Source organism: Chaetodon auriga, chromosome 4 (assembly GCF_051107435.1).
Source record: "Chaetodon auriga isolate fChaAug3 chromosome 4, fChaAug3.hap1, whole genome shotgun sequence".
In the NCBI taxonomy this organism is placed as follows: Eukaryota; Metazoa; Chordata; class Actinopteri; order Chaetodontiformes; family Chaetodontidae; genus Chaetodon; species Chaetodon auriga.
This window is the reverse complement of record NC_135077.1, coordinates 10,676,133-10,701,401: the sequence shown is the minus strand read 5'-3', so window position 1 is coordinate 10,701,401 and position 25,269 is coordinate 10,676,133. Positions and strand designations below refer to the sequence as shown.

The following is a 25,269-nucleotide window of genomic DNA, read 5'->3' as shown; positions in this document are numbered from 1 at the left end:
TTTTGTGCCTTTTATTATGAAACCATAATAAAGACACTTCCACTGTCTACGTGTAGAGGGCGCACTGAGGCCTTACGAAACGACAGGCTTCGGCAAACATCGTCAATTGCCGTGAAAAAGACTCGGTCAAGGATGGAGGAAGAGGCACGCAAGCTTATCGAAGAAGGAATAAGAAAGAAATTGATCAGTCCTGGTAAAGGAGAGCTATCGACCTTTCCCAATGGAACCAAGGTAAGATTATGGTGTCATCTGTTAGACGAGTTGAGTCCAGTCCTCTTAATTCGATTAGGAATTGCGACGGAGCACGTTAGCTAATGCTATCACCAGCTATATCTTTGCTAACACATGATACTCTGACAGATTAATGTTACACCAAACGCATTGCGCCTGTATATAGACACCACTGGCTAGCTTTTGAGGTTTGCTGCCTTTGGGGTGATACAACATTAGATTTGATAAGGTCTGTTTTATGGCCGAGTTAAGTTTTTCCTCTATTTTTTTTTTCCTCATCTGATGGAAAGACAGTGGGCGGAACAGAATGGGTGTCTGTTTATGGGTTCTGATTGGTCGACAAATCGTGCCAATCAATTTTCCCGTGTTGTGATTGGTCAGAATATGATAGAGCGTAAACGTTCTCCAGGCCTCTCAGATATGCTATTTTGTTCAGTAGTGAACAAATGATCGGTTGCATCGATGTCGTGTCCTTAAACGGGTGATGTTGTAATAGTTATTTTAACCGGGTGTTTTGTTGAGCTTCGTTTAATGTTGCCGGTGCTCATCATTTCTCTGTTTTCGAAGGTGGTCTTCCATTACCGCACCAGCTTGTGTGATGGCACAGTGCTGGATGACTCCAGGACCATGGGGGGCCACAGCAAACCCATGGAGCTCATCTTGGGCAAGAAGTTTAAACTAGCTGCGTGGGAGAGAGTGGTCATCACCATGAGACAAGGCGAAATTTCAGAATTTACCTGTGACACTAAGGTTTGTGATCTGACCATTTGGGATGCGATCGGGTAGTGGACTCGTACTGTCTGTGTATTCACCATCTCTGTTCGCCCCTTAGCACACAGCACTGTACCCGCTTGTGTCCCAGTCCCTAAGAAACATCAGTGCTGGCAAGGACCCCCTGGAAGGCCAGAGGCACTGTTGCGGCATTGCCCAGATCCACTCCCACCACTCCTTAGGGCACAAGGACCTGGATGAGCTCCAGGCCAGTCCACAGCCTCTAGTCTTCACCATTGAGCTGCTGGAGGTGAGCTGACAGGGGACAGCCCAGAATTTACTATTAATGATGGTATTGTATTGAGTTTTGGTACCAGTACCTTTTTTTTCCCAAACCTTTTTTTAATGCAATGAAAGAAGCAAACGTTCTTCAATACTTGCATACACAAGGGTGAAAAAAAAAATTGAAACACCTCTCAATATAATGAGTCCAATATGACACAGTTAATAAGCCTCCCACTCAGTTGGGATTCATTGCAGAGATATTGTGATGAATTGCATTAGATCTTAGTGATGCACCTAATAAATATTAACAGGTGCTGTGTGCTACTACAGTCTTACTCTCCTACAGTGCAAGTGCCAGCCTCAGTCTCTTTCTCCTCCAGGTTCTGCCTCCAGGATCGTTCCAGCTTGATGTGTGGGCTATGACTGATGAAGAGAAACTGGAGCTTGTGCCTCAGATCCACGAGGAGGGCAACATGCTTTTCAAACAGGGCCAAATTAAGGAAGCCACAGAGAAGTACTACAATGGCATCGCCTGCCTCAAAAATCTACAGATGAAGGTGAGCGTATACTTGAATACAAGTGAATAAATATCAGGTCCAGTTTTTTAGTATCCAGTTTCTATTTTGCATCCTGCAATTCCTCTCTGGGACTCTTGTCTCGCCTCTCAGGAGCATCCTGGAGATGAAGCGTGGTTAAAGCTAGACCATATGATCACACCACTGCTCCTCAACTACTGCCAGTGCAAGCTACTCCAGGGCCAGTACTATGAAGTCATCGAACACTGCACATCCGTGCTCTTCAAATATGAGGGTGAGGCTGTGTTTCTCGTGCTGAACAAGAACCAGCAGAGATGGAAGATTTGTGTTCCCTCTGTAGATTGTTATAATTTGTGATTTCAAAGAGGGAGAAGTCTATTTGGGGTAACAAATAGCTTGATTGAAAGGAAGTTAATTGCCAATAATTGTTGGTTGTAGTGCTACTTTGGGATTGGTGTAGATTTGAAAAAGATTTCCAAAAATCAGTGAAGCTGATGAGGTTAAACATTAAATATGTTGACTTTGTACTGTTTTTAATTGAGTATACGTCAACAAGGATTAGCAAATTATCCCATTCTGTTTTTATTTATGTTTCACACAGCGTCCCAGCTCTTTTAGAATTAGGGTTCTGTGTTCTCCATGACTGTGTCCTTGGTCTTGTTGCCAGCTTGCATTTATGTGCGAATGACATATTTTCATTCATTCCCTTTGCCCCCTTTCTCACAGACAATGTGAAGGCCTTGTATAAGCGGGCTAAGGCCCACGCTGCAGTGTGGAATGAGACAGAGGCACGGGCAGACTTTGCTAAGGTGTTGGAGCTTGACCCCTCTCTGGAACCGTCTGTTGCCAAGGAGCTGAGGGTCATGGAGGAGAGGATCCGCACCAAAGAAAAGGAGGAAAAGAATCGCTATAAAGGCCTATTCAGCACACCGCCTGCCACTGCCACCACAGTCAGTCTGCTTTGAGTGTTTTTTTTTATTTTTATTTTAAACCCCTATCTGGCCACCAGTTCAAATTAAGCTTATTTGTTGTAACATAGTGTACTAGACGTGTGTCTACTCTTCCCCCTCACAGGGTTGAATCTCTCAGTGGGTTGGAACAAGAGGACGCCGCCTGTAAATTTCAAGATGGAGGAGAAACGGTAGACACTGCTGGTGTTTCAGTTTTATCCATACACTCAAGCCAAACACTCTGCCACCCTGCCCTCCATGGCACGCGCAGAAACATCCTCACAGGTCAAACACAAGTCACCCAAGGTGCGATTTTCATTCCAGCCTTCTTCCTGTAAACCCCCCCTCTGTTGACACTGTCATCTTGGTTTAATGAAAGTCCCAAATGCCATAGAAACCTTAGATTTGTTCTGGCTTAGCAGCACCATTCATTTGTAGTGTTGTGGTCTTCAACATGAGGGACTTCCTGAATTCCATTTTCTCAATTGGCCTGTTGTGCTTTCAGAACACATTCTTCGTAAATCACTTGCTCACAGCGATGGGCGACATACAGAGTGTTGCCCGAAGCAACTTTTTTTTTTTTTAATTTAATGACAAATTTATCTGCTGTTTGAGGAAAGTCATTGTATAGCAATTCATATAGCAAACACCGGTTTGCCACAGTATTAGAAACAAGTAGCTCACACGTTTTATGTTGGATTGCCTTTCTGTGAAATATGTGCAGAGCTGTTGGATAATCTTAAAATTACTCATAATCATAGCCCAACAAGGAAAGATCGTAATGGATTCCAGACAGTAATGCTCTCCAGTTTTGTTTTGTTTGTTTTTTTTCCCCCTCTTAGTTTTGTTTTTGCACAAGGTATATCATGCACTCACATGCACACCTCTGCCTTGCACCACCGACTCCCTGCTCTACCTTGATCACAGGGGAAGCACTGGAATAAGCAGGAGGCCATTAGCTCCTGGTGGATGTGACTGGGAAACTAAGCGGTCGGCCTGTGACAATCATTATATATATAACACACATGGACTTGTGTTATCTTTGCTTTCTCCTATTTACTTATTTCATATAGTAAGAAATACCATTATGTTGTTTTTGTCAAGATGTACTCAGCAAATCCCTCAGTATCTCATTCACTTGCTTAGAAATGAGCTACTCATTACTCTTCGTGTGAGGCAGTGGGTCGGTAGCTACATCTGTCTGAAGTAAGATGTTACTGAGGTTGCGACTATATTACTGAAAATAAATGTTTACCCCCAGCTTTTTTCTTTTTTAAATATTTGTGACATGCAGACAAATGATCAGAAGAAAAAAAAAAGACAAATCAGCATCCTGTTGTATCAATCCATTTAGAGGAACAATGTCAGCATATTCCTGAGTAAAAGATGTTCACAATATTAAATTTAAAAAAAATCCTAAAATGTCCATAGACTGTACACTTCTCATAGCTCTCACATGCTGTGGCCATCACCAGCGGATGGAGTCGAGTAGGTGAGCTCAATGCCCTGCAACAATCATAATAAGAGGACCTTGTGCTATGAGTCTCTGTCAAACTGCTATTTCAAAAGGTCAATTATCATTTAAAATTGATTAAAGAACACTTCATAGGACGGTGTCTACCCACTAATTACTTAGCAACCTATTAATCATGTTTCACAAATGAAACAGCCGTGTAAAGTCTTCTTTTCTGTTATTTAATTAAGATATACATACTGAACTGCAAAAATTTGGTTTACAAAATTTCCATTCTAACAAATTGACTTGAGATGTACAGAGTTCTTGGGATTGAGAAACATCTAATGTGTGTTCACACTACAAAATATGAAAAAAAAACAAGCAAGGGTGAATGGAAATGGGGTCTAGTCAAGATGCTCAGATTACCAAAAAATATTGAGTGGTTGCAGACTGATGTTCAGAATAGAAACTACACAGGTGCAGTTGGTGCACTGATTTCATCACTAAAAAAAAAAAAAAAAAACTTGGTCAATTGCCGTTGTTGATCAAATAATACTTTAAACATCCCCGTCCATTTTAATAAGGTCTTTACCCGGAGCTCTACTTAAAAATGTGTTGAAATTCCCCACACTCTTATTTCAAAATAGATACAAAACTGCATTTTGCATACACCCCACACGTCACAGAAAGTTTGTACAGAACAAAATGGGTGTGGTGGAAAGCAGGGACCAGTGGAGACAAGATGGACATAATGCACCTATAAAAAGCCAGCGAGGACAGCGCAACAGGTGGGAGGATAAAAAATGGTTGTAAAACAGACGATCGTGATGAGGACAGGCTCCTACAGGAAAAGAGTGGAGGGGCGAAGGGATCTTTCCAAAAGGTTATGTGCGGGCGCTTCTCTCCGTCTCTGCGAGACACTCCCTGACCAGTGCACGGGCATGGATGATACCTGAACAAGACAAACACAGTGTGCAAACAAGTGTTAAATCAGCTGTTTGACATCAATGAGGTCAATTGTAAAAATAATTGGTAGCAATTTCCGCCTTCTGTCTGAATCTACCTCAACTACAGAAACTGAATGTGTCCCAGAACAGCCATTGTTGCTGAGATAGTTATAAAGCTGCAGTTCAGGTTAAAGGCAAAATTGTGTTGAGCCGTCTCCCTGTTGAATTAGCAGCAGAGTCATAGTTTGATATCGCTTATCACTGGCTTGTTTAAAAAATATATAGTAATAATACTGACAATCAACCACTGTTTTTCTTCTTCTAATTTTATTTAACCCGTATGTAGAAAACTACTGAATTGGTGACATTACCATGCTCACAACAGAGCAGACAAACTTTGGGGGACAAAATACAGAAATTACAATTAAGCAAAATTACTGCACCAAACCAAATGTCAGGAACAAATATTTATTTCTTTTGTTTGTCAAAAACTCATTCACAGTCAAAGAAAAGTATGTGTTCCTTCATCGTGACGTTACTTATGTATGCATCAGTTAGACCAGAAATCCAACTGCTCCAATAACTGATCCCTGAACAAACTGAACATATGGGTTAAAATTACTTATTCACTCATTTTATTACCTGAAAGTAAAATCATTTTACCATAACAGTCCAGTTCTACACGGAACAAATCCTGTCAGTCCTGTCTTCACCACAGAGCAAAAGAAATGGTTTACTTTGTGGGATTAGTTGATGACCAGGGTCACCAGTCTTCCTATGGGCTTTCATTTCCATAATAAAAGCCCAAAATAAGCAGTAAGAACGGCATCCACCTATACACCACACACACAAACCATGACGTTCTTGATAAGTAAAGCATACCTCTCTTTAGCCTCTCCATGGCGCTCTTGCTCCCAGCGTATGTAGGCCTGATCTCACGGCTCATCTCCTCAATGACAGACAGCAGCTCGCTGTAGGTGGACCCTTGAGATACTTTGACTGGCTGTTTGTGATTTTCACAAACATGTAATGTGTGGGGGAGGAAAAAAAAATAAGATCCATTAAGACATTTTCATTTCCAGTCACAGCTGGAAATGCACATCACAAGTAAAGACCAAGAACAATGAAAAAGGTAGATTCTTGCTAAAATGATACGGTGTGATGTACAGGAGAGGTGAGTGTCAAAATGTCAAAATGATAGTTAGAACTGCGACAACACCAATCAAATAATTACTAATTTAACATGTTTGTTTAATAGACAGTCTCCAAGCTGTTCCCATCTAATTCTCTCTCCATTGCCACGCTCTCACAGCGGTAATGAAGTCCGTTCCTCTTTTTCACTGTTTCAAATGATTCAAACAAAAATGATTTAAATGCACTTCGCTCAAACAACCAGCCATCAGCCACCCCCATATAGGTCACATGTCCGCAGCTGCCTCATAACAACAGCCATGCAGCACTGTCAATATTTACTGTGCTCCATGAATACATCTTTGTCTGCAACTACTTACTTACTAACTACTTAAATTTGCTGAAGATATTCCAAGGTTGATTCACAGAAGCAGACACTCTTCCACCTTGATGTATATCTAAATGTTGTAAGAGAAATTCTACAAAACAGGGGACTGTTCCTTCGATTTTTATTGCATTTGTTTGCACAATTTGTACAAGTATGCAAGCTTCTGGTAAATTATGCATTCATTTGCCTTGCAGGTATCACACTGCTTCAGCCCAACTAAGGGCTATTATCCAAGTGGCTGACACAGCCATGCTGTCATGTACAGGCTCTATCCTTTGACCTGTAGATCTGTTTACATGTATGTATGTATGTATATGGCATTACCAAAGTATATGACAACTTAACGGTGTGGATAACTGTACTGCAGACATACCTGAACAAAACCCATGGAGGGTGGGCCAAAGTCACTGAAAGCCGGCCTGAAATTGGATGACGAGGGCAGAGATGGAGAGGGCACAGATGAGCCTGGACAGAAGGGGAGAATAGATGTAAAACACCGGAGCTGAGAGAAGAAACCTGCCCGTTTTATTCAATCCCATTAAGTTATAAGTCATAATTCACTGTAAAGGCCCTAATACACATAAGACGAAGCAAAGTCGATTATTTTTTGCACTAAAGACACCAATGAGCGCTTTATCACTTTTATACTATGGCAACATAGTTAAACTTGCTGACTAATAGTGAAACCAGAGGTACTCACCACATTTAACTAGTATCACTGCATGATAATAATGGTTAAATGAAGTGTAATATTGGCTAGTCTATCATTGATTTATAATGGTAAACTGTAGACCTGAGTTATTTCCCATGACAATTTGTGTGAAACATTTTGTATCCATAATGGCAGCTGGCCAATAATTGCATGCCCAACATGAAAGCTACGTCATGTTAGAACCTGGAGGTGTGTGGTTGGAGCCAGATGGCGCAGGAGCAATGGGCTTGTAACTCATGGCGATTTCAGCTGGCAGCTCCCCGTACGATGCGCCACTTCCTTCGGTCCCGTCAACCCGGTGCTTATACAGCTTTACTGGTGGTGATGTGCTCCTAAGAGCTGATGCAAAGAAAATAAGCTCACACATAAACAAATAAAAGGAGATGGTATCAAATTTATATTCATCCTCACAACAACAAAAGGCCCAAAGGTTTGCAATTATCAAAGCAGTGAATATTCATTTGAGACGCGAGATGCAAAATTCAAGTAACACTGGCTCAGGTTTTTGTGTTGAGTATTTAACACAAGGACACACAACCCTGATTCAGAAAAAGTTAGACTTAGACTTGGAAGTTGGGACACTGTGTTAAACATAAAACAGAATGTGATAATTTGCAAATACTTTTTGACATATACTCCATTGAAAACAGCACAAAGAGAATATATTTAATGTTTGACCTCATCAACTTCATTGATTTTTGTAAATATCTGCTTATTCTGAATTTGATGCCTGCAACATGTTTCAAACAAGTTGGGACAGGAGCGACTAAAAACTGGGAAAGATGAGGAATGCTCCTAAAACACCTGTTTGCATCATTCCACAGGTAAACAGGTTCATTGGTAACAGGTGATAGTATCATGATTGGGTATGAAAGGGGCATCCTGGAAAGGCTCAGTCGTTCACAAGCAAAGATGGAGCGAGGTTCACCACCTTGTGAACACATGGTCGTGTAAAGGAAATTACTACATGGGCTCGGGAAAACTTTAGAAAACCACTGTAAGCAAATAACTGCATTTTTTTATTTGTTTTATATAACATCCCAACATTTTTGGAATCAGGGTTGCATACAGCAATCTAAAAAGGAGGCTCAAAAGCAAAACGCAATGGCCAAACCTTGATATATTTCTCAGTTGGAAATGGGAGAGCGCTCCAAACATTTTGCCAACACCTCGGTGAAAGTTACAGACATTGCCTTGATTACAGGCACGTCTACATTATAGAACAAGACTTCTGACCTGTCACTATACACAGTTCCGGCTTTGATTGAGATTCAGGTTTATAATGCATCTTTTGTGGATGTTTCTGCACCTTTATAATGAACAGTAGAAAGATGCAACCAAGGTCCCTGGCTAAACTCAAACCTGCGCTGTTGTGGTTCATGTTGGCTGTGAGGCTGTCTTGTCATGCAACACCAGCTGCAAGCAGTTAATCTTAAGTACAATTCATGATAGCAACTAGCCACATGGAGTTATTAACGACTTCGAAGCAATTAGCTTTATTAAGCAGCACCATATAAAGTCACATTAGATGTATCTAAAACTCCCTTTAACAGCTAAGGTTTACTAGAGAATCACTAAAAACTTTAATAAAACACATGAGTGTCTGTACTGAATCCTCTTAGTGGTGCTAATCATTCCCAGTGTCCACAGGATTAAAGCATCTAGTTACTCTGCACCACACAGCAACGTAAACCTTCGGCTTTGTTTTCATCCTACAATGTCCTTTTAAAGTGGGTACCATCATTCAAACGTCTGATGCCTGTTGTACCTGCTGTATTTAACATCATTTATGCATTATGTGAAGCAATTTGAATTGTCTTTAATTGGCTGAAATGTAGCCCACTATACGAATGAACGTCCCTTGCCTAAATAAGATCACGGGTAGCTTTTCAGCCATATACTTAAAGTACATTATAGTGAGCAGCGGGCTGGTACAGTTCAGACTGATAACAGACGTATTAATTTATATACGTGTGTATGTGTGAGACGAGACAGAGGTTCCCCAACGATAACCAGCGCAGTTCATCCTTCCTGCTTGCAATATCACTCAAATGTGGTAAGTTAACGTTAGATATTACATCTCATAACTAGTTACACGTTAATTTTACTTGATCTGCTTCGTGTCGCCGGGTACGTAATAACGTTTCAGAGCGAGGATGTCTTAACGTGATCGCTCAAAGGCAAACGAACCAGAGTCAGGGGTGCCTATTGAAACAAAAGCTGACGTTAGCTGAAGAGGAAGGTGCCAAGCTAACTACTACTTGGTAATGTTAGCTCCATTAGCTAGCTTTCACCGGTTAGCATAACAACATAAGTAGAACGCGCAGAGAAATAGTCGCGATACAGCGTTGATATTTTACGTAAAGAGAGTGAACGACAGAAAGGTTATTTGCGCTTGAGACCATTGAGAAGACCACAAACGACCCGAACGACTGGTATTTTTTACCTTTTGTAAGCAGACTTAAAATCCTCTGTAGGAGGGGAGACTGACTCTTCCTCTGTGCGCGAGTCTGCGCAGAGGAGAAGCGTAGTGTACTACTGTTTTTTTTACTTTTCCAGCCATACGATTGGATGATGGAGTATCCTATGACGTCTGTGCCAAACGTGTTCAGGATCTCTTCAGCACCAAACATTGAAAATGAAATTCATTTCGTTGGCTATAATGAAAACAAGAAAGAGTGACTGCTGACTCACTAAACGTAAATGTCATATTCAAAAGTCAAATATCTCTCTCATCTACTCAATTAGTGAGGCGTTACTGAATTTGGAAATTACAGTCTGTTTGACTCGTCAGAAGATAGATATGTGTGCCTACAATTAGTCTGCTTCAGGAGTTATTCAAAAGGATTTAACTAAATGCCTTCTGCACCTTGTGTGTGTGTGTGTGTGTGTGTGTGTGTGTGTGTGTGTGTGTGTGTGTGTATGTAGTATTAGTTGTCCTCTACTTTTCCTGTTTTTCCTACATACATTTTACTTTTGTAATTTATTTATTACAGCAATGACGAAATGGATGTCTGTTTTTCATTTTCATGTAACAAGTGTGATGATGTTAATGTTAAAAAAATTCCTTGTACAAATACAACATTCATATCTCTGTATAATTTGATTATACTGTCTATTCCAGTTCCTATTATTGTTACACAATGTTGATGATGCAGTTGTTATTTCAGAACATGTGTATAATACATAATGTAGAGAATCCCATTACTATTTTTTCTGTCAAAAAAATAAATAAATATTTGAATTGACCAAAATGTTTAAAGGGGGCTTCCCAAAAATGTTTAATAATATAAAAGGAAAACAGTCATAAATTAGTATTAATGGAGTAGTCCAGCAACTTAGTGTTGCTCTTTGGAAGTGAAATTTGCAGCAGCCAAGATATCCTGACATTTATTCCCTGATTTCCTGTGGGTATCTTACTGTCACAGTATATTGGGTGTCTTACCTGCTGCCATTTTCCTTTATCTGTTCACATGCTCAGTCAGTACTTTTCCACTCTCACTCCCCTGCCAGCCACGGCCACCTGCCCACTCACCTGATCAAACACCTGAGATTCATTCCTAATCAGTCTAGTATTTAAGCTCCTCCCCCACACTCACTGAGGTCCAGACTGTTCTTTACTCTCATGCAAGACTCTCCAGAATTTACCTCTGGCCTGATCTCTTGTTGTTGAACCAGCCTGTTTTTGGCTTCATCTGTTCTCCTGTTCTCTAGTAACTTGCCTTAGCCTTCTTTCTCTGACCACAAGTCTTGCCCTGCATTTCCTGGACCTTTGTTTACCAGTGATTGTTTGGTGTGTGTGTGCTTCACCAAATACTGAAAGAGACTCTGAAATTTGATGTTTGCACTTCCTGGATCATTGCCTGCCTGTGACTATTTAGTGTTTGGTTTACCAAACATTTCAAGAGACTTTGAACTTGTTGCTGCTTATCTGTTTCTGTAAAGTCTGAAATTAAAGATGCTACTAGCTATACCCATGTTCTGCTGGTACTGCTATTAGGTCCTAAATCTTATAATTTCATTGGCTATTTGAAGCATCAACCATCCGCAAAATCAGTTGCGATTCCCTCGAACGTCACAGGAGAAAAGAAGCCCCTGCTGTTTAACTCAGACTGTTATTGGCTTCTCTGGTGGCTTGGCTTCATATGGCAGGTCGTGATTGATTAAGTAAGGTGTCATTTGAAACCTGTGACAAGGAGAAAACCAGCACTTCAGCTGTGAATTTGAAAGAAGAAAACATCTTTCTGTGCATTATTCTCATGTTTTGAACTAAATATTTATCAATATTTTATTACAGTGGATCGTAAGGACTTTTGTCAAAGTTGCCAGGCCGTCTCTTGGCGGAGTGTTGTTGATCTAGACCTAAATGGTGAGTTGCCTCAATGTAACATCAGTTTCAAAAATGTTAATTTGTCTGTTGTTGGTTTTATTGTGTCTCCTGTTGTGATTATCTCTTGACATGGTGTGCATCAATCAATGAATCTAAGCTTTCTAGTGTATGAGTATAAACGTGACTGTAGCATTTATGTCGAGAGACAACATAAAACAACAAATAATCTAAAGTTTTCCCACATGCGGGCCATTGGAATGGTAAAGCTTTAAAGTTTGTTAAAGCAGGCAGGCCAACTTCATTGGATTTATTGGTGTTTGTGTTTCACTGAATATGCATATAAAAGGACCACATCATTAAAACTGAGTGGGAGAAGTGTACATCTCTCTCTCTCTCTCTCTCTGTTGGTTGGGGGTGGCCTGGCTGCTCGCCTAATAGGTTGCCTGTGTTGTTGTTGTCACTGTCAGTGTTACCGTCGCAACAGGCTTTTTTTTTTTTTTTTTAAATTCTAATGAAGGCCCTCAACATTGTTCTGTATTTATGATCCAGTCTGTCACACCACAAATGGTATGGTCTCGCAGCAAAGCACTTGAATTCTCAGTTGTTGTTGAGATAACGACTTCATGTGCAGTCTGAAAATGATTTCCGATCTATTATGCAACAGTGCTCATTTATCTGTGCATACAATGAACTTTTTTATTCTCTCTCAGTGTGATTTCAGGGCTGAAAGAACATGTGAATGAAAAGAAAGCAAGAGAAGAGCAGAATGTTCCTTGTTTGACCCATAGGGGTATCATGTACTCTACCGTGAATGAGTTACCTTCACTATGTCACACAAATGTGACTAATACCCGTCAAGGTGACAGAAATTTCTGTCATATTCACCAGCTGTTTGTTTGACTTAAAGGTTTCCACTTTTAGCAACATCACAACACATGTTGTGTTTTAAACATAATAGGACTCATCATTGGTTGGCAAATGTTTGGCCTTTGTTCTGTTGTTTACCTACACTTTCACACAGTTTTGGGAAAAAAAGATGTTATATCTTTTGATTTAAAAGACAAAAATACATTTGTTTTCACCCTTTTCTGCATTAAATGTTTTGACATATCTGATACATAGTTTTAGATCGGATATTACATACTTGTCTGTTTAGCTACAGTGTATAGTAAGTCACAATCAGTAAGAATGATTACAACATGCAGGATTATTGTTTCACCTTTCTAATTGTGACATACAATTTAAAATAATCACTCCATGATATGTCAGAGGTTTTCAGTAGATATCAGTGAGCAGAGAACAAATAATTGACTTCAGAGACATTTCTTTCACTGGGTGCAGGGTGATGCATAGAGTTATTAAGCTGGAATGTATCCAGGCTGTTTCTCAGAGATACTTGAGCAGACACTAGCAGCAAAGTAAAACATGACTTGGAGGTCAGCACCATAGAAACCCAGATGATATGTTGTTAGTTCAGGAAAGCTGTGGTAAGACAGAGTTGCAGTGTTCTAAGCTGAGTATGATGACTGGAGTGATGAGGTTGTAGGCAGTTGAAAAGAGGAACCATATGTTCTTGGCGTGTTCCTCTGCAACAGAAGAGGACTAAGACACAGCAAAGGCTAAGCAATACACATTAAGTTCAGAGTGCAATAAGTTATAAACATGCTCAGTGAAATGCCAAGCAAAGAGAAAATCCTGGAAAAGAGAACAATTATATCTAGTGTTAGCAATACGTCATGAGGACAATGTGGTCTTTTGTAAGCTTCGTAGTTCAGAAGCTCCTTCGGCAGAAGGAAAATGGGGAAAATATCAGAAATCTATTTTCTTATGGCACAGCAAATTGGTGGGCTAATGGATCTTGTTTTGTTCTTAGGAGAGCTAAAATGAGGGGAAATGAATGAACTGGGGAAAAGACCACATTAGTTAAATATTCTTGAGGCAGTTCAGCGCAACCCCGTTTCCTGAAAATTTCATTTTTAGTGCTAAATTGTTTCCCATTTATCTCTTGTGACAAATGTAATCGCTGCTGTAAATGGAGCTTTAGGTTTATCTGCTGCACCGATGTTCACCAGGATTCATTTAATGCACTTATTTCCCAGTTATGCAAGTTATTTCACAATATCAGTGTGCTTAGTGAGAGAAGGGAAGGAGCAGGATTAGTTATATGTATGAGTCAGTGATAAGAAATGACAGCAAGAAAAAGCAAGTGGCTGTGTTTCTTGGTGTTGATGGAAGATACTGTGTGGGGAAAAAAGAGTTTTTACTCTTTAACTAACTAAGGCTAATGTGGTGAGAGCTGGTGGATAAACGTCCACCTGGATCAGAGATCCAAGAACAAACAGGAAATGCTTCATAACAGTGTTACGAGGTTGAAAATGGCTCACAGAGAAATGCTGTCAACCTCGTTTTGTTGCTGATAAGGCTACCAGGACTGAGTTAGATAAAAATAAGTTTGCTCAACTGGGCCTTCATCTGTTATTCCTCTGTGGATACATTCCCCGGTGTTGCTAGATTTCAGCATCTTGGAGAGTGAACAGAGAGTAAAATTGAACTGGGTGAGGACAGCAGAGGCTGATAAGGCAACAGCGGCCGGTAACAGCAGCAGGCTGATCAGTATTCAAATATAAATCAAAAGTTGCTAATACAGAAAAATAGGTGTCCAGAAGATGAGCCATACATAAGGTATTATTGCACAGAAATTAATGCATCCTTAAAGTAACTGTGACTTGTGAAAAACATTCTGGAAATTAAAATTACAAGTACCAATAATGCAAAGATCCTAGTGAAGTAGAAGTGCTAAGTGTTATCTGCTAAATAAACATTACCTAATAACAAAAGTAAAAGTAGGTTATATGTTCAGCAATACTGAACTGATACATGACATTTAGATTGTCAATCCTGAATCATCAGTATATAAGCAGCAGTTTATTGTTTTAGCCGGTTGATGTTGAGCTTGATTGAACTACTTTATATACAATTAGTTACTTCAATCCAGTGTTTCTAAACCCTTTTCATGACCTCTGTTCACTTAATCTCACATCTAAGGTGACCTGTCTCCAACTCACTACCAAGTAGGGATTTCACAGTATAGTCGACAAGTCGACTATCAAAACCACTGGGTGACACTTTGCATCATTGTAGTACTAATCCTTCATCTGTGGTTTTAGCATGGTGCAGTGATCGAGCAGTAGCAATGCATCTACAACACATTTGCAGCTGGGGGCGCTGTGGGTAGCTGTTGTCAACAGGTTATAGTTGTCAGACTTTAACACTGTGCAGTCGGTGCTTGACTACAATCAACAGCGTGGAAATACTCCACCAGAGCAAACACAGAGTTGATGCCACAATTGTTTTCAACATCACGCTGTGTTAAACTGAATTTAAGGTATTTAGAGAAGGAAAGACTCCCCTTAACCTTCAAAGAAAGCAGTTACAAGATCACTGCAATCAAAGGGCATCACCAGCTCAGACAAGCAACAAACCAGTTGATCCCTCCTAATTACTTAACTATTTACTGGTTGTATCTGAGAACTTTGTGATGAGAATTGAACTGCTGGGGAGTCAGTAAGTCAGTAAGTCTGCCCATTTCCTCCTTTGTGTCATTGTACCCACATCTAATGCAAGGAGCCTCCATTGAGACAAGCTACAGAAGTCCATAAATCACTTTCTTGAACAGAGTGCTTGAGATTTTTTTTCTTGTTAACTAAGTTGTGACTCATCGTTCAAAACTTGCCTTGTCACTTGCGAAGTGCAGGCATTACTGTAGTTAATGTGCTGAGGTCAGTTTTCCTCTCATCTGCTTCGCTGCCACGGGGTCATACATCACTGTATGCTGCTCTGACAGTGTACTGAAAAAATAAATTCAGTTTACTTTACACCGTTGGTTCAAATGTATGCAGGTGTTGTGGAATGTCGGTGGAGAAATTGTTAAACCTGAGGGGGGTTTTTTTGCTTAGTTGTGAGCTTATTTAGAGTGATTCCAAGGTACTTGAAGCTCTCCATCTTGAGTGGCTCACTGTTGGTGGAGAAGGGGCAGTGTTTCATTGAGGAATTGCTTAGTCTTGTTGACACTGAGGAGACATCTCCTGGATGATGCTCAAAGCAGAGTCAGTACCCAATAGCACCCTGATGTAGTGGCCAGGGGAGTCAAGTGCTCAAGGAGGGTATGGAGATAATTTGATAATTTCACTCTTGAAAGCTTTCTGCTCGTTCACATGATTTCCTTTGCCTTTGCATAGGCAGCAGGTATTCATGTTTCATAAAAATAAAACCTTAATAATCATCACATTATAGTTGCTCATCTCACTTCAGGAGGCTTTTGTTCATGAAAATAATCATACTGCTCACCTTGCTGCTGCTGCTGTTGCTGCTGCTGCTGCTGCTGCCAGACCAAGGTCACATATCACACATTTCAAGGTGAGAGCAGGGATTTGCAGGTTGAATCACAGATACAGGTTAGGCAAGCATCTCTTGCTGCTCATACAAGCAAACCTCTTCAAAAGGCAAGAGTGTCCACGGGTGCAGTTAGCTTAAGGGTATTCTATGCAGGATTTTCAAAAAAAAATCAATGCGTATGCTCAGAAAATAATCCCTCTCAGCCATCGATTTGATGGAAGTGGTCATTTCTTTGCCAGTTTTCTTCTATTTTGTCATATGTTGATGGACTGGCGACTTCAACCTCCCACTCGGTTTCTCTCAGATTCCAGGTGGTTGTGATGTGGAGTGTGTTTCTCCTGTATGCCTTTGAAGGGAGAGGACTCCTCTGCTGCCTCAGGCCAGGAAGAGAGCAGAGCAAGAGTGAAGAGATGTGAGTGAATCAAAGGAAAAGCAAGAAACATGTTTCTATTTTTACAATAGACAGAATTGAGAACGTGATAAGACAGACGGTCAATATGAGATGGAGACTAAATTTGTGTTTGAGTGAGACGAGCGTTATCAGCTTTATCAAGGTCCTACTTTTTCATTACCTTTGGGCAAGGATTCTCAGAAGAGGATCATCAGTGTTTTGAAGGATGAGACTCTAGAAAAGGAAAAGAAACTGGACATGGTAGCCGGAAAAGTGCTTTCACTTAAGAGGTGAAGAATGTGATTTTATTTTTTCTGAAAAGAAAACTGCCAGACCTCTCACCATCGATTTAGATGTTGGAGGTCCAATGAAGAGTAGAGATTTTAATCATTATACTGGAGGCCGACTCTAATTAGATTATGTTATTTTGAGCTGTTAAGGGACAATTATCACTGCCCAGAGGTTCATGGTGGGGTTTTCTAACAATTCTCAGTGAGGAGGTAATTTTATGGAGAATTTATTGAATCATTTGAAGAATAATGCTGGCATGAGGAATCTTTTTAACCATTAAATCTCTCATATCAGACTATATCAGCCATTGGCCACACAGAATACTTAAATTTATTGTTGGCTGTAGGGAATTTGTTCATAGTAAAAATGTAAAATAGCACCAGCCTTATCTATTAACTCTGTCTGCACCTGGAGCTACTGCAAGGAGCTTACATGACTAAAAATATATTATTTGGTTTTCAGTTTTCTTAAATAAGGACATAAAGGCAAAACAAAATGGAAACAGAGCTACAAAAAAATAACTAAATAAATCATACACAGTATATCATTTCCTGATATCCTTAGCAGACTTGGAAAGACTTTTTAGAGGTTGAAAAAAAAATATACACACACACACACACACACACACACACACATAGTGCGTATATATATATATATATATATATATATATATATAAAACATCCTTTATCAGTCTGTGAGTGCCAAGAAATCTGCTGAGAATACAGTACAGAATAAGGAGTGCATTGTGGCAGAAACTTTAGTGCACAGAGACAATGCACATGTGTGTTGTGCTGTCCAGTTTGTCTGGTAACAAAGGCTACCATAATTACTTGAAATAATGTGAGATACGCAGTAGATTTGTGCATTTTTAGTGCATTTTTTCCCCTGTAAATATATAATTAAGGCTGCCATGGAATCGATGTGATGTGCAGATGTGAGCTGCACAGCATCCTCTCAACCACTGTGGAGACCAGGAAAGAGGACAAAAACACAAAAGAGGCAGAGCTCAAGCACATCATTCACTCAGACGTGAAGAAGAGACGAGGAAACCAACCACTCATTAAGGATTTTAGAAATTTCAGATTTAGAAAGGGGACTCATGAGAAAGACAGTATTACTCACTTCAACAGGAAGCCATATGAAACAAGTCATTACATCCAATCCAGGAGAAGAGACTCTGTGACTCTGGAGGTGAGAGTATGACATGCTTCACCAAGCCCCCCAGCTGCTATTAATTGAAAACAGCAAATCCGAACATTGCTTGTTCTTTCTATACACTGTTATAATGATGTTGACAGAATTGTTGCACTCTTACATATTTTTTGGTTCCGCTTTCTGTTATTTTGGTGTTCAGAGGAGTCTGTGGCTTTGTGTCCGTGGTTTGTTAATGCCTTGACATCCAGCTGTTAACATTTCATCCACAGTATACATTGTCAGAAAGACCTTAGAGGCTCCTACTGTGCAACTCTCTGCTGCTCAGTCATACAGAAGAGCACATACATGTAGCAGGTGGAGCATACAAAACAGCGCGACGATGAATGTGATGAAGAAGGTACAAGCATGGAGAGGCAGAGAAAAAATAGGCAGCTTGCTAAACATGCAAATAACGTTTGTGCCTCTACTCGTGCTTTCATGAAAGTTGTTTGTTTCACTGAACTTAGATATTGGTCTGTATGCACAGCAGTCACAATGTCCTTATGAAGTAGCTCAATTATCTGACTGACACAGGAATGTGAAATCAAATACAATCACAGTGGGTGAAACAAATGTTACAGGAGATACTGCTCAAAAATGTAGGCAGGGATAAAGTTGGCAGCAGGTAGATTAAATGGACAAAATGAAATGAAACCAGAGGAGTCTGCACAGCAAACGGAGCGCTGATCAACAAAACACCCAGAGGCAAACAGGAAAACGGGGATGTTTCAGAAACTGCGAGAACGCCAACAGTGAGACAAAGAGGATGATTATAAACAGTATATGCTAATGTAGCCTCAGTGAGAGACCATTGAGGGAGTCAAAAGACACGATTGAATCAGGAAAATAAACAACAAAAACAGGGATGCAGTTCGAGGTCCACATATCAGGAGCAAATGCAATATGTCCAAAAAAAAAAAAAAAAAAAAAAGTGGGTGAAATGTTTGAGTAACAGTCATTTACAATACACAGTTGTGAGTAGTTACTAAGGAATACTTATACTGCATGTAGCTAACAGTTGCCAGATATTGTAACACAAAGTGCTTTCTGGCATGTGAGTTTTCCAGGTGCATAATAATGAGAACACACTTAGAGGCAAGCAATGTGTTTTTGCACAGAGCGAGGACTACAGATTTTCTGAGTCTCTAAAGACAGCAATCAGTATGGAGAGGAAGATTACATCGAGCAAGCACTCCTTCTTTGTACATGTACAAGTTATAAATTATAGAAGCCACATGTAAACTCAATTGTTTGCTCTTGTCTGCAGCGTCTGTGATGCTGTTAATTGCGACATTGCCTGTTACAATCACTTGGCCAGATTATAGTGGGGGACTGAGAGTTCTGTGTTGCGGAGACAAAGAAGGGGCCACTTTTTTATGATTGTCCCTTCATGTCCTGCTCCCTGCTTTTTTTTCCTCCACAGTCAATACCACATCAGCCTCAACAGATTATTGTAATTGCCTCAACAACACATATCTTGTGCATGTTCATGAAACAACATAATATTCCTCCAATTATAACCACTACAAATAGTCACAAGCCTGCCTCCAACCCATCAGTTACTGATCACTTTAACATCCATACTTAAGTAATGTTTAATAAAGTATGACTCATGATAAGTTAATGCATGAATCGGTGCGGGATGTCATTAAATCACAATGCTCACTATTGACAAATGATCACTTTGCATTTCTTTATGTGATTAGTAAAAAATTTAAATAAAAATAAATCATGTCTCGTTGACGTCCACATTCTCAACCAGCGGATACAGAAGATTTGAAGGGAGAAAAATTAACATGTGACTGAAATGCAACGACATTAATGCAAAAGAAAGTTCTGTGCAAGCAGGTTCAGGAGGAAGGACTGTCCATCACCCACGCTGAGCTGAGTAAGAAACAGACAGAACCATCATTATGTGAACCTGAGCGCTCATATAACCAGTATGTATTGTAGGTAGAATGTGAGAGGCAGCATGGGAATGTCTGTCTAATGTCAATGTACCTCATGATGAAAGGAACAGAAGATAAAATGAGAAACAATTTTAAAAGACTTAACAATTCACTTCCTCCACTGAGGACAGACCCTCTTTCATTTTCTCCAGTAAACCTTTAGGTCTCAACAGACAACTTCATATAATGTCTTGTTTCATTAAGGCCCTTTCAAACACAGCAGGACAAAGGCACCGCTGTGCTCTGAAACCCATTATTTCCAATGTCCTGCACAGCATCACAACAGCTTTTGCTGCGTCAAACAAAGTGAGTAACCAGTAATTACCGCTGAGCCCAGCAGCTCAAATAGCAATGCCTCTGAAAGGGCCCTTAAAGGGAAGCATCACACATGTCTGGGCCCTGTACAGATGTAACTTCAGTGAGACGTCTTCCTCTTTCAATAAATCCACTGAGTGACTGAATCAGCAAGTAAACACATGTATCTGCTGTGGCTATTAGCGGAAACAGGTGGAGGAAAAGTAAGGAAGATTTCACTCAAAATATGTAAATATAGCTCAGCAAATGTACTTAAAGTATTACAATATAAAAGAACTTAATGCAGGAAAATGGGCCCTGTGACAATTCTATATCCGACCTTTAAAGTATTATTACTGATCCATTGATACAAGGCAGAACTTCACTGTTGTAGGGTTGAAGCTCATTTTAAAGATGAAATGAAAAGTAGGACAGAGTCACATTTGAGAAGCTGGAAAAGTGAAATGTTCTCCGTGTGGTCTCACAGCATTATGGAACATTAGGTCTTCATTATGCCCTGAGCACAAGACAAAGGTGGAAAACCATCTGACTCTGGCCCCTATATTGACAAAGGATTACTGTATTTCATAATAAAAGGCATCTGAATAAAACTTCCCTGGAATCATCTTTTTCTGAATTAAGGTGAATTAGTCTCCAATACGTGCAACAGGAAGTGTAATGAAACCTTTAAAACTTAAAGGCACATTTCAAATACATGCAAAAGGAGGTGGGCCAGTGTTTACACTGAAAACACAATATTAAAACCTCAAATAGATTGACGGGTTTTTCAACTCTTCTGGTGCTGCTGAACGTTCATTTGCATCATTAATGTAAACTGAAACAAAATAGTAGTAATAATGATAATAATAATGAATCTAATAATCTTTATGTGTATACAGGTATTGTAGCTCAAAGTGCTTTACAAGAAAGAAATCAAAAGCACAGTGAGTGCTTTACATAGAAAAAACAGAAAGGGCATTAAAAACAGATAAGAAATGAATGTAAAATAAGATGGAGCATAAAACCCACTTGATAATGACCATAAAGTAAGATAGAATAAAGAATAATGTGTAAGAGCACACAATAAAATAATGAAATCTAGGTAAGAACAGATGCATGAAATCAAGTGAAATACAACATTTTAAAAGGAATGCAGCAGTGTGTAAGCACGAGGCAAAGCGCAAAGTTTCAGACCCGTATCAGGAAGTCATGGCTAGTCAGTGAAAGACTTAAGTGAGGAGACGAGTTTTTAGCTTTGTTTGGAAAATATTCAGTGAGTTGCTGGAGCGTAATGGACGAAGGCCGCATCCTTGATTTTCTTTCGAACTCCAGTTGTCCAGCAGCAGATGGTCACAGTGTTCTGAGGGAGTTAGCGATGTAGCTTGGTCCATTAAGGGCTTTGTACGCGAGAAGGAGGAGGACCTTAAAATCAACCCTGAATGTTACAGGAAACCAGCGCAGAGCAGCTCAAACTGGACTAATGTGCCCTCTCCCCTTGGTTCTGTTTAATAGCCGAGTTGCTCTGTGTTGTTTTTTCCAGGAGACCAGTAAAAAATGCATTACAGTAATCCATTTGGCTTGAAATAAAGCCAGGAATCAGTTTTTCAGCATCTTTTTAATTTAGAAATGGTCATACTTAAGCTATGTTTCAAAGGTGGAAAAATGAAGTTTTTGTCACCTTGCTGATGTCGCATTTGAATCTTAGGTCTGAGTCTGGGATGACATCAAGATTTGTAACCTCAGATTTAATGCAGGGAGTTAATTTCCCCAGATTATTAAACACAAGTATTGCTCATCCATTCATTTATGGCCAAAAGACAGTCAGTAATGGAGTGTATGCAGCATCGTGTGGTTCAGCACAGATGTACAGTGTGTGTCATCTGTGTAACTATGGAAACATACATTGTTCTTTAACGACATCATCAAGTGGCAGCTTGTATAGTGAGGACAGAAATGGACCGAGGCAGCTCTCTGCAACCCCGAAGCAGATGTCATGTTTCTCAGACACATGATCTGCAGAACTGACGTTAGACTTTCTCTCATTAGCACACAGTCAGAAAGACACACCAACTGTTCAAGATGACTAAGATATGATGGTCAGTCGTATCAAACGCTGCACTTTGATCTAAGAGGACAAGAACTGAGTCTCTATTTTCATCAGAATTTAGTCTGAGATCCTTAATTATGTTAGTCACAGCAGTTTCAGTGCCATGGTTGTTCTAAAGCTTATCATCACCGCCATCACTTTAGTGAATTAATGCTAATTATGTCAAATTTCAGAATTGCACATGAAAACAATTATTTAACTCCAGTCTTGTTGCAGGCACTTCCAATGTTGAGACCTTGGACCGAACTTAGTGCCATTTTTGTTCCACTGATACACCTTATAGAAAGCATATGTGCCATTGATCTGAAGCACCACATCGAACGCTGAGTGCTGTTGATGTGGGCTGTGGAATATTTGGGTGGAAATAAACTGAAATGACACGAGGTATTGAAAGGCTGTCCTTGTTCAAACATGGACGGTTACTTCTGGCACAACTTCACCTTCTTCCAAGTGTCATGGAGACCGGAGAAGGTCTGAAGAGGTCAGAAGTCCAACAACACTTTACTGACCCTGATTATGGCCACAAGCTGAAACACGTTTGTCTGATAATCAAGTTTTTCTCTATAGTACATTTTGCGGGAGTTTTGACCCATTAGGTATTTAAACAGGAATGTTAAAATTTGTCCTGAAAGTCCTGAAATCTCGGCGTCAGATCTTAACCTAGTTCAAATATTCGTGACAAAATAAGCAACAATGGAACTAACAAAATGGTTCTGCAAACCACAGATATGCTGAAACTTCCTTATATTCAAACTCTCCATTTCTTTACATTTCAGCTTTTTTTTTTTTTTTTTTTTTTTAAATATACCCAGGTTTGTTTCTACAAACACAGCTGGAAAAAGTCCTGACACCTTGTTAAAAATGCCCAGTTGGCAGTCGTCTCGCCAACCCCATGCCCCCCTCCTAGTAAGAAAAAAACTGCTCATAAGCATGTACTGGTAATCTGAACTACACCACTTTGATTCCTTTTGTAGAAAAAATGATATGTATGAAACATACAAATTTAACATATGCCGACATTTTATTCTGATGCCTGTGCTGCACCATGCAGTATCCCGCCTCTCATGCTGAGAACATACATTTTCAAGGATGTTAAACACAATTCCTGTTACTCAACCCAACATTATGATTGGAAATTCTCATTTTCTTTGTCTCTTTCTGTCACACACACAAACACATGAACATCTAGAAATGGCTCGTAAAGCAAAGACAAGCGTTGCATTTCTTTGTCAGACAGTCGCACAATAGTCACGTGAAATGATAATGTTAACAACAGCTGAAGACGTCAACGCAGTGTCCTCTTCCAGTCGTTGAGCTACTGAAACCCAGCATAATGGAGAAAGCACTTGGCCTCCTGAAGTGCCAGAATAATAGATCGTAGAAGATTTAGCAATAAAATGTCATGTCAGTCGGATACAATAAGTCTCACTGTCTGTATCAAAATATTAGCATCAGAATGAGTGAACCCCAGACCTCTCGTGGTTCACTCAAAGTGGCAGCTCGCTTCAATGTCACCGTCAAAAGAACTGTTAGAAAGATACCAATGAATATTAACACTGGAATTTATAAAAGTTTCATCTGAATTATATAAAATCTAGGAGGCACTTGGATGGCGCAAAGATAAAAGCAGAAGCCTGAACAAATGCTGGCAGTTGTGTTTGGCTGGATGCCTCAGTAAACTGGCAGTGTTCACAAATGGGAAGCCGGTGAAGGATCATCACTAAGAGAATAAGAGGTCTACATCAGTGAGAGTGGGCAGAGGAAAACACCCTGAGGGTAAACTGCAGAAAATGTGTTAGATTAGTATGCAACTGCGAGTAATTTTTGCAAAATTGCTTCCACCATTACAAAGATATGGCTGTGGCATTTTCATAATGGGCAAATGTCCTGCAGGTCAGTGCCGGCGCAATCGAAAGAAGGCTGACTCATCCTTAGAATGCATTTAGTTTCTGTCCCATCATGCCTCTAACATGCAACTCCTGCAAGTGTTTGCTTTATAAAGGTGTTGTGTGGACACTGCTGGTCAGGATGAGCTTTGTCTGCTCAAAAGCTCTGATCACCTGTGACCTCAGTGACAGAATGATGCCATAAAGTGGAGCAGATTGTCAGGTTGAAAGAGCTGTTCAGTGTGGGTTTTGGTTCCTCTGTGGAAGAACATCTAAGTGATGCATGCAGGGCAATTTGAGGGAGGGTGCCACCAGCCCTCTTCAAGAAAATGGACAAAATGGTCACTTTAAGATGCTACTACCACTGTTTCATTTACAACATATTCACAAGATTTGTCATATTACAAATTTGTAGTTGTTTTTTTTTTTTTTTAAATAGAAAACCAACCATCTTGATAATTGCTAACCTTTCTCCAGCTGCATGTGTCCAATAGTAGACTTTAGACTTTACCTCAAAAAAACATTTTAAAAGCCACCAATCACAGTAGGAGAAAGAAAGGTGGTCCCAGTCAAGGGTTAATCGTCATCGCCACAATTTCCAGTGGTGAAACATAGCTAAGTACATTTACTCTAGAGGTACTTTGCTTGAGTATTTGTGTTTTATGCTACTTTATCGTACCACTCCACTGTGTTTTGGAGGCCAATATTGTATTTTTTACTCCACTACATTTATTTGAAAATAGTAGTTAGTAATCAACTTGCAGACTGAGATTTTGGATACAAGCTATGATTGTCTTCTAAATTGTGATAAATTGTTACAGATTAACCAATGGCAGTATATAAAGTAGTTGAAATTAGCCCCACCTTCACCAGCTGCAGCATTAGCAATGCTTACTCATTAATACATTGCTAATTATAGTCCATCCTTTTAACATAAATTATCTGACATGACCCTTTTCTGCATAAGGAGTACTTTTACTTTCAGTACTTTAAGTATATTTTGACGCCACTCCTTACATATTTTTAGTCAAGTAAGTTTTTGAATTCAGGGCTTTTACTTGTAACAGAGCATTTCAACGCTGTG

The 25,269-nt window shown here is 39.8% G+C and overlaps 2 protein-coding genes across 2 annotated transcripts; one reads left to right on the top strand and one right to left on the bottom strand.

The window, feature by feature from the left end:
* The first annotated feature begins 107 nt into the window (after positions 1–107).
* On the top strand, positions 108–3,973 carry aip (aryl hydrocarbon receptor interacting protein). Its single transcript, XM_076728140.1, has 7 exons — positions 108–231; positions 799–981; positions 1,064–1,252; positions 1,608–1,784; positions 1,896–2,037; positions 2,490–2,713; positions 2,838–3,973. The coding sequence occupies exons 1-7, from the start codon at positions 133–135 to the stop codon at positions 2,841–2,843; spliced, it is 1,020 nt and encodes a 339-aa protein (XP_076584255.1). The 5' UTR covers positions 108–132; the 3' UTR covers positions 2,844–3,973.
* A 55-nt stretch (positions 3,974–4,028) lies between these two features.
* Positions 4,029–9,863, bottom strand: cdk2ap2 (cyclin dependent kinase 2 associated protein 2). The gene is made up of 5 exons (XM_076728141.1): positions 9,794–9,863; positions 7,531–7,686; positions 7,009–7,100; positions 5,999–6,119; positions 4,029–5,121 (listed from the first exon to the last, which is right to left on the bottom strand). The coding sequence occupies exons 2-5, from the start codon at positions 7,583–7,585 to the stop codon at positions 5,054–5,056; spliced, it is 336 nt and encodes a 111-aa protein (XP_076584256.1). The 5' UTR covers positions 7,586–7,686; positions 9,794–9,863; the 3' UTR covers positions 4,029–5,053.
* Between the last annotated feature and the right edge of the window lie 15,406 nt (positions 9,864–25,269).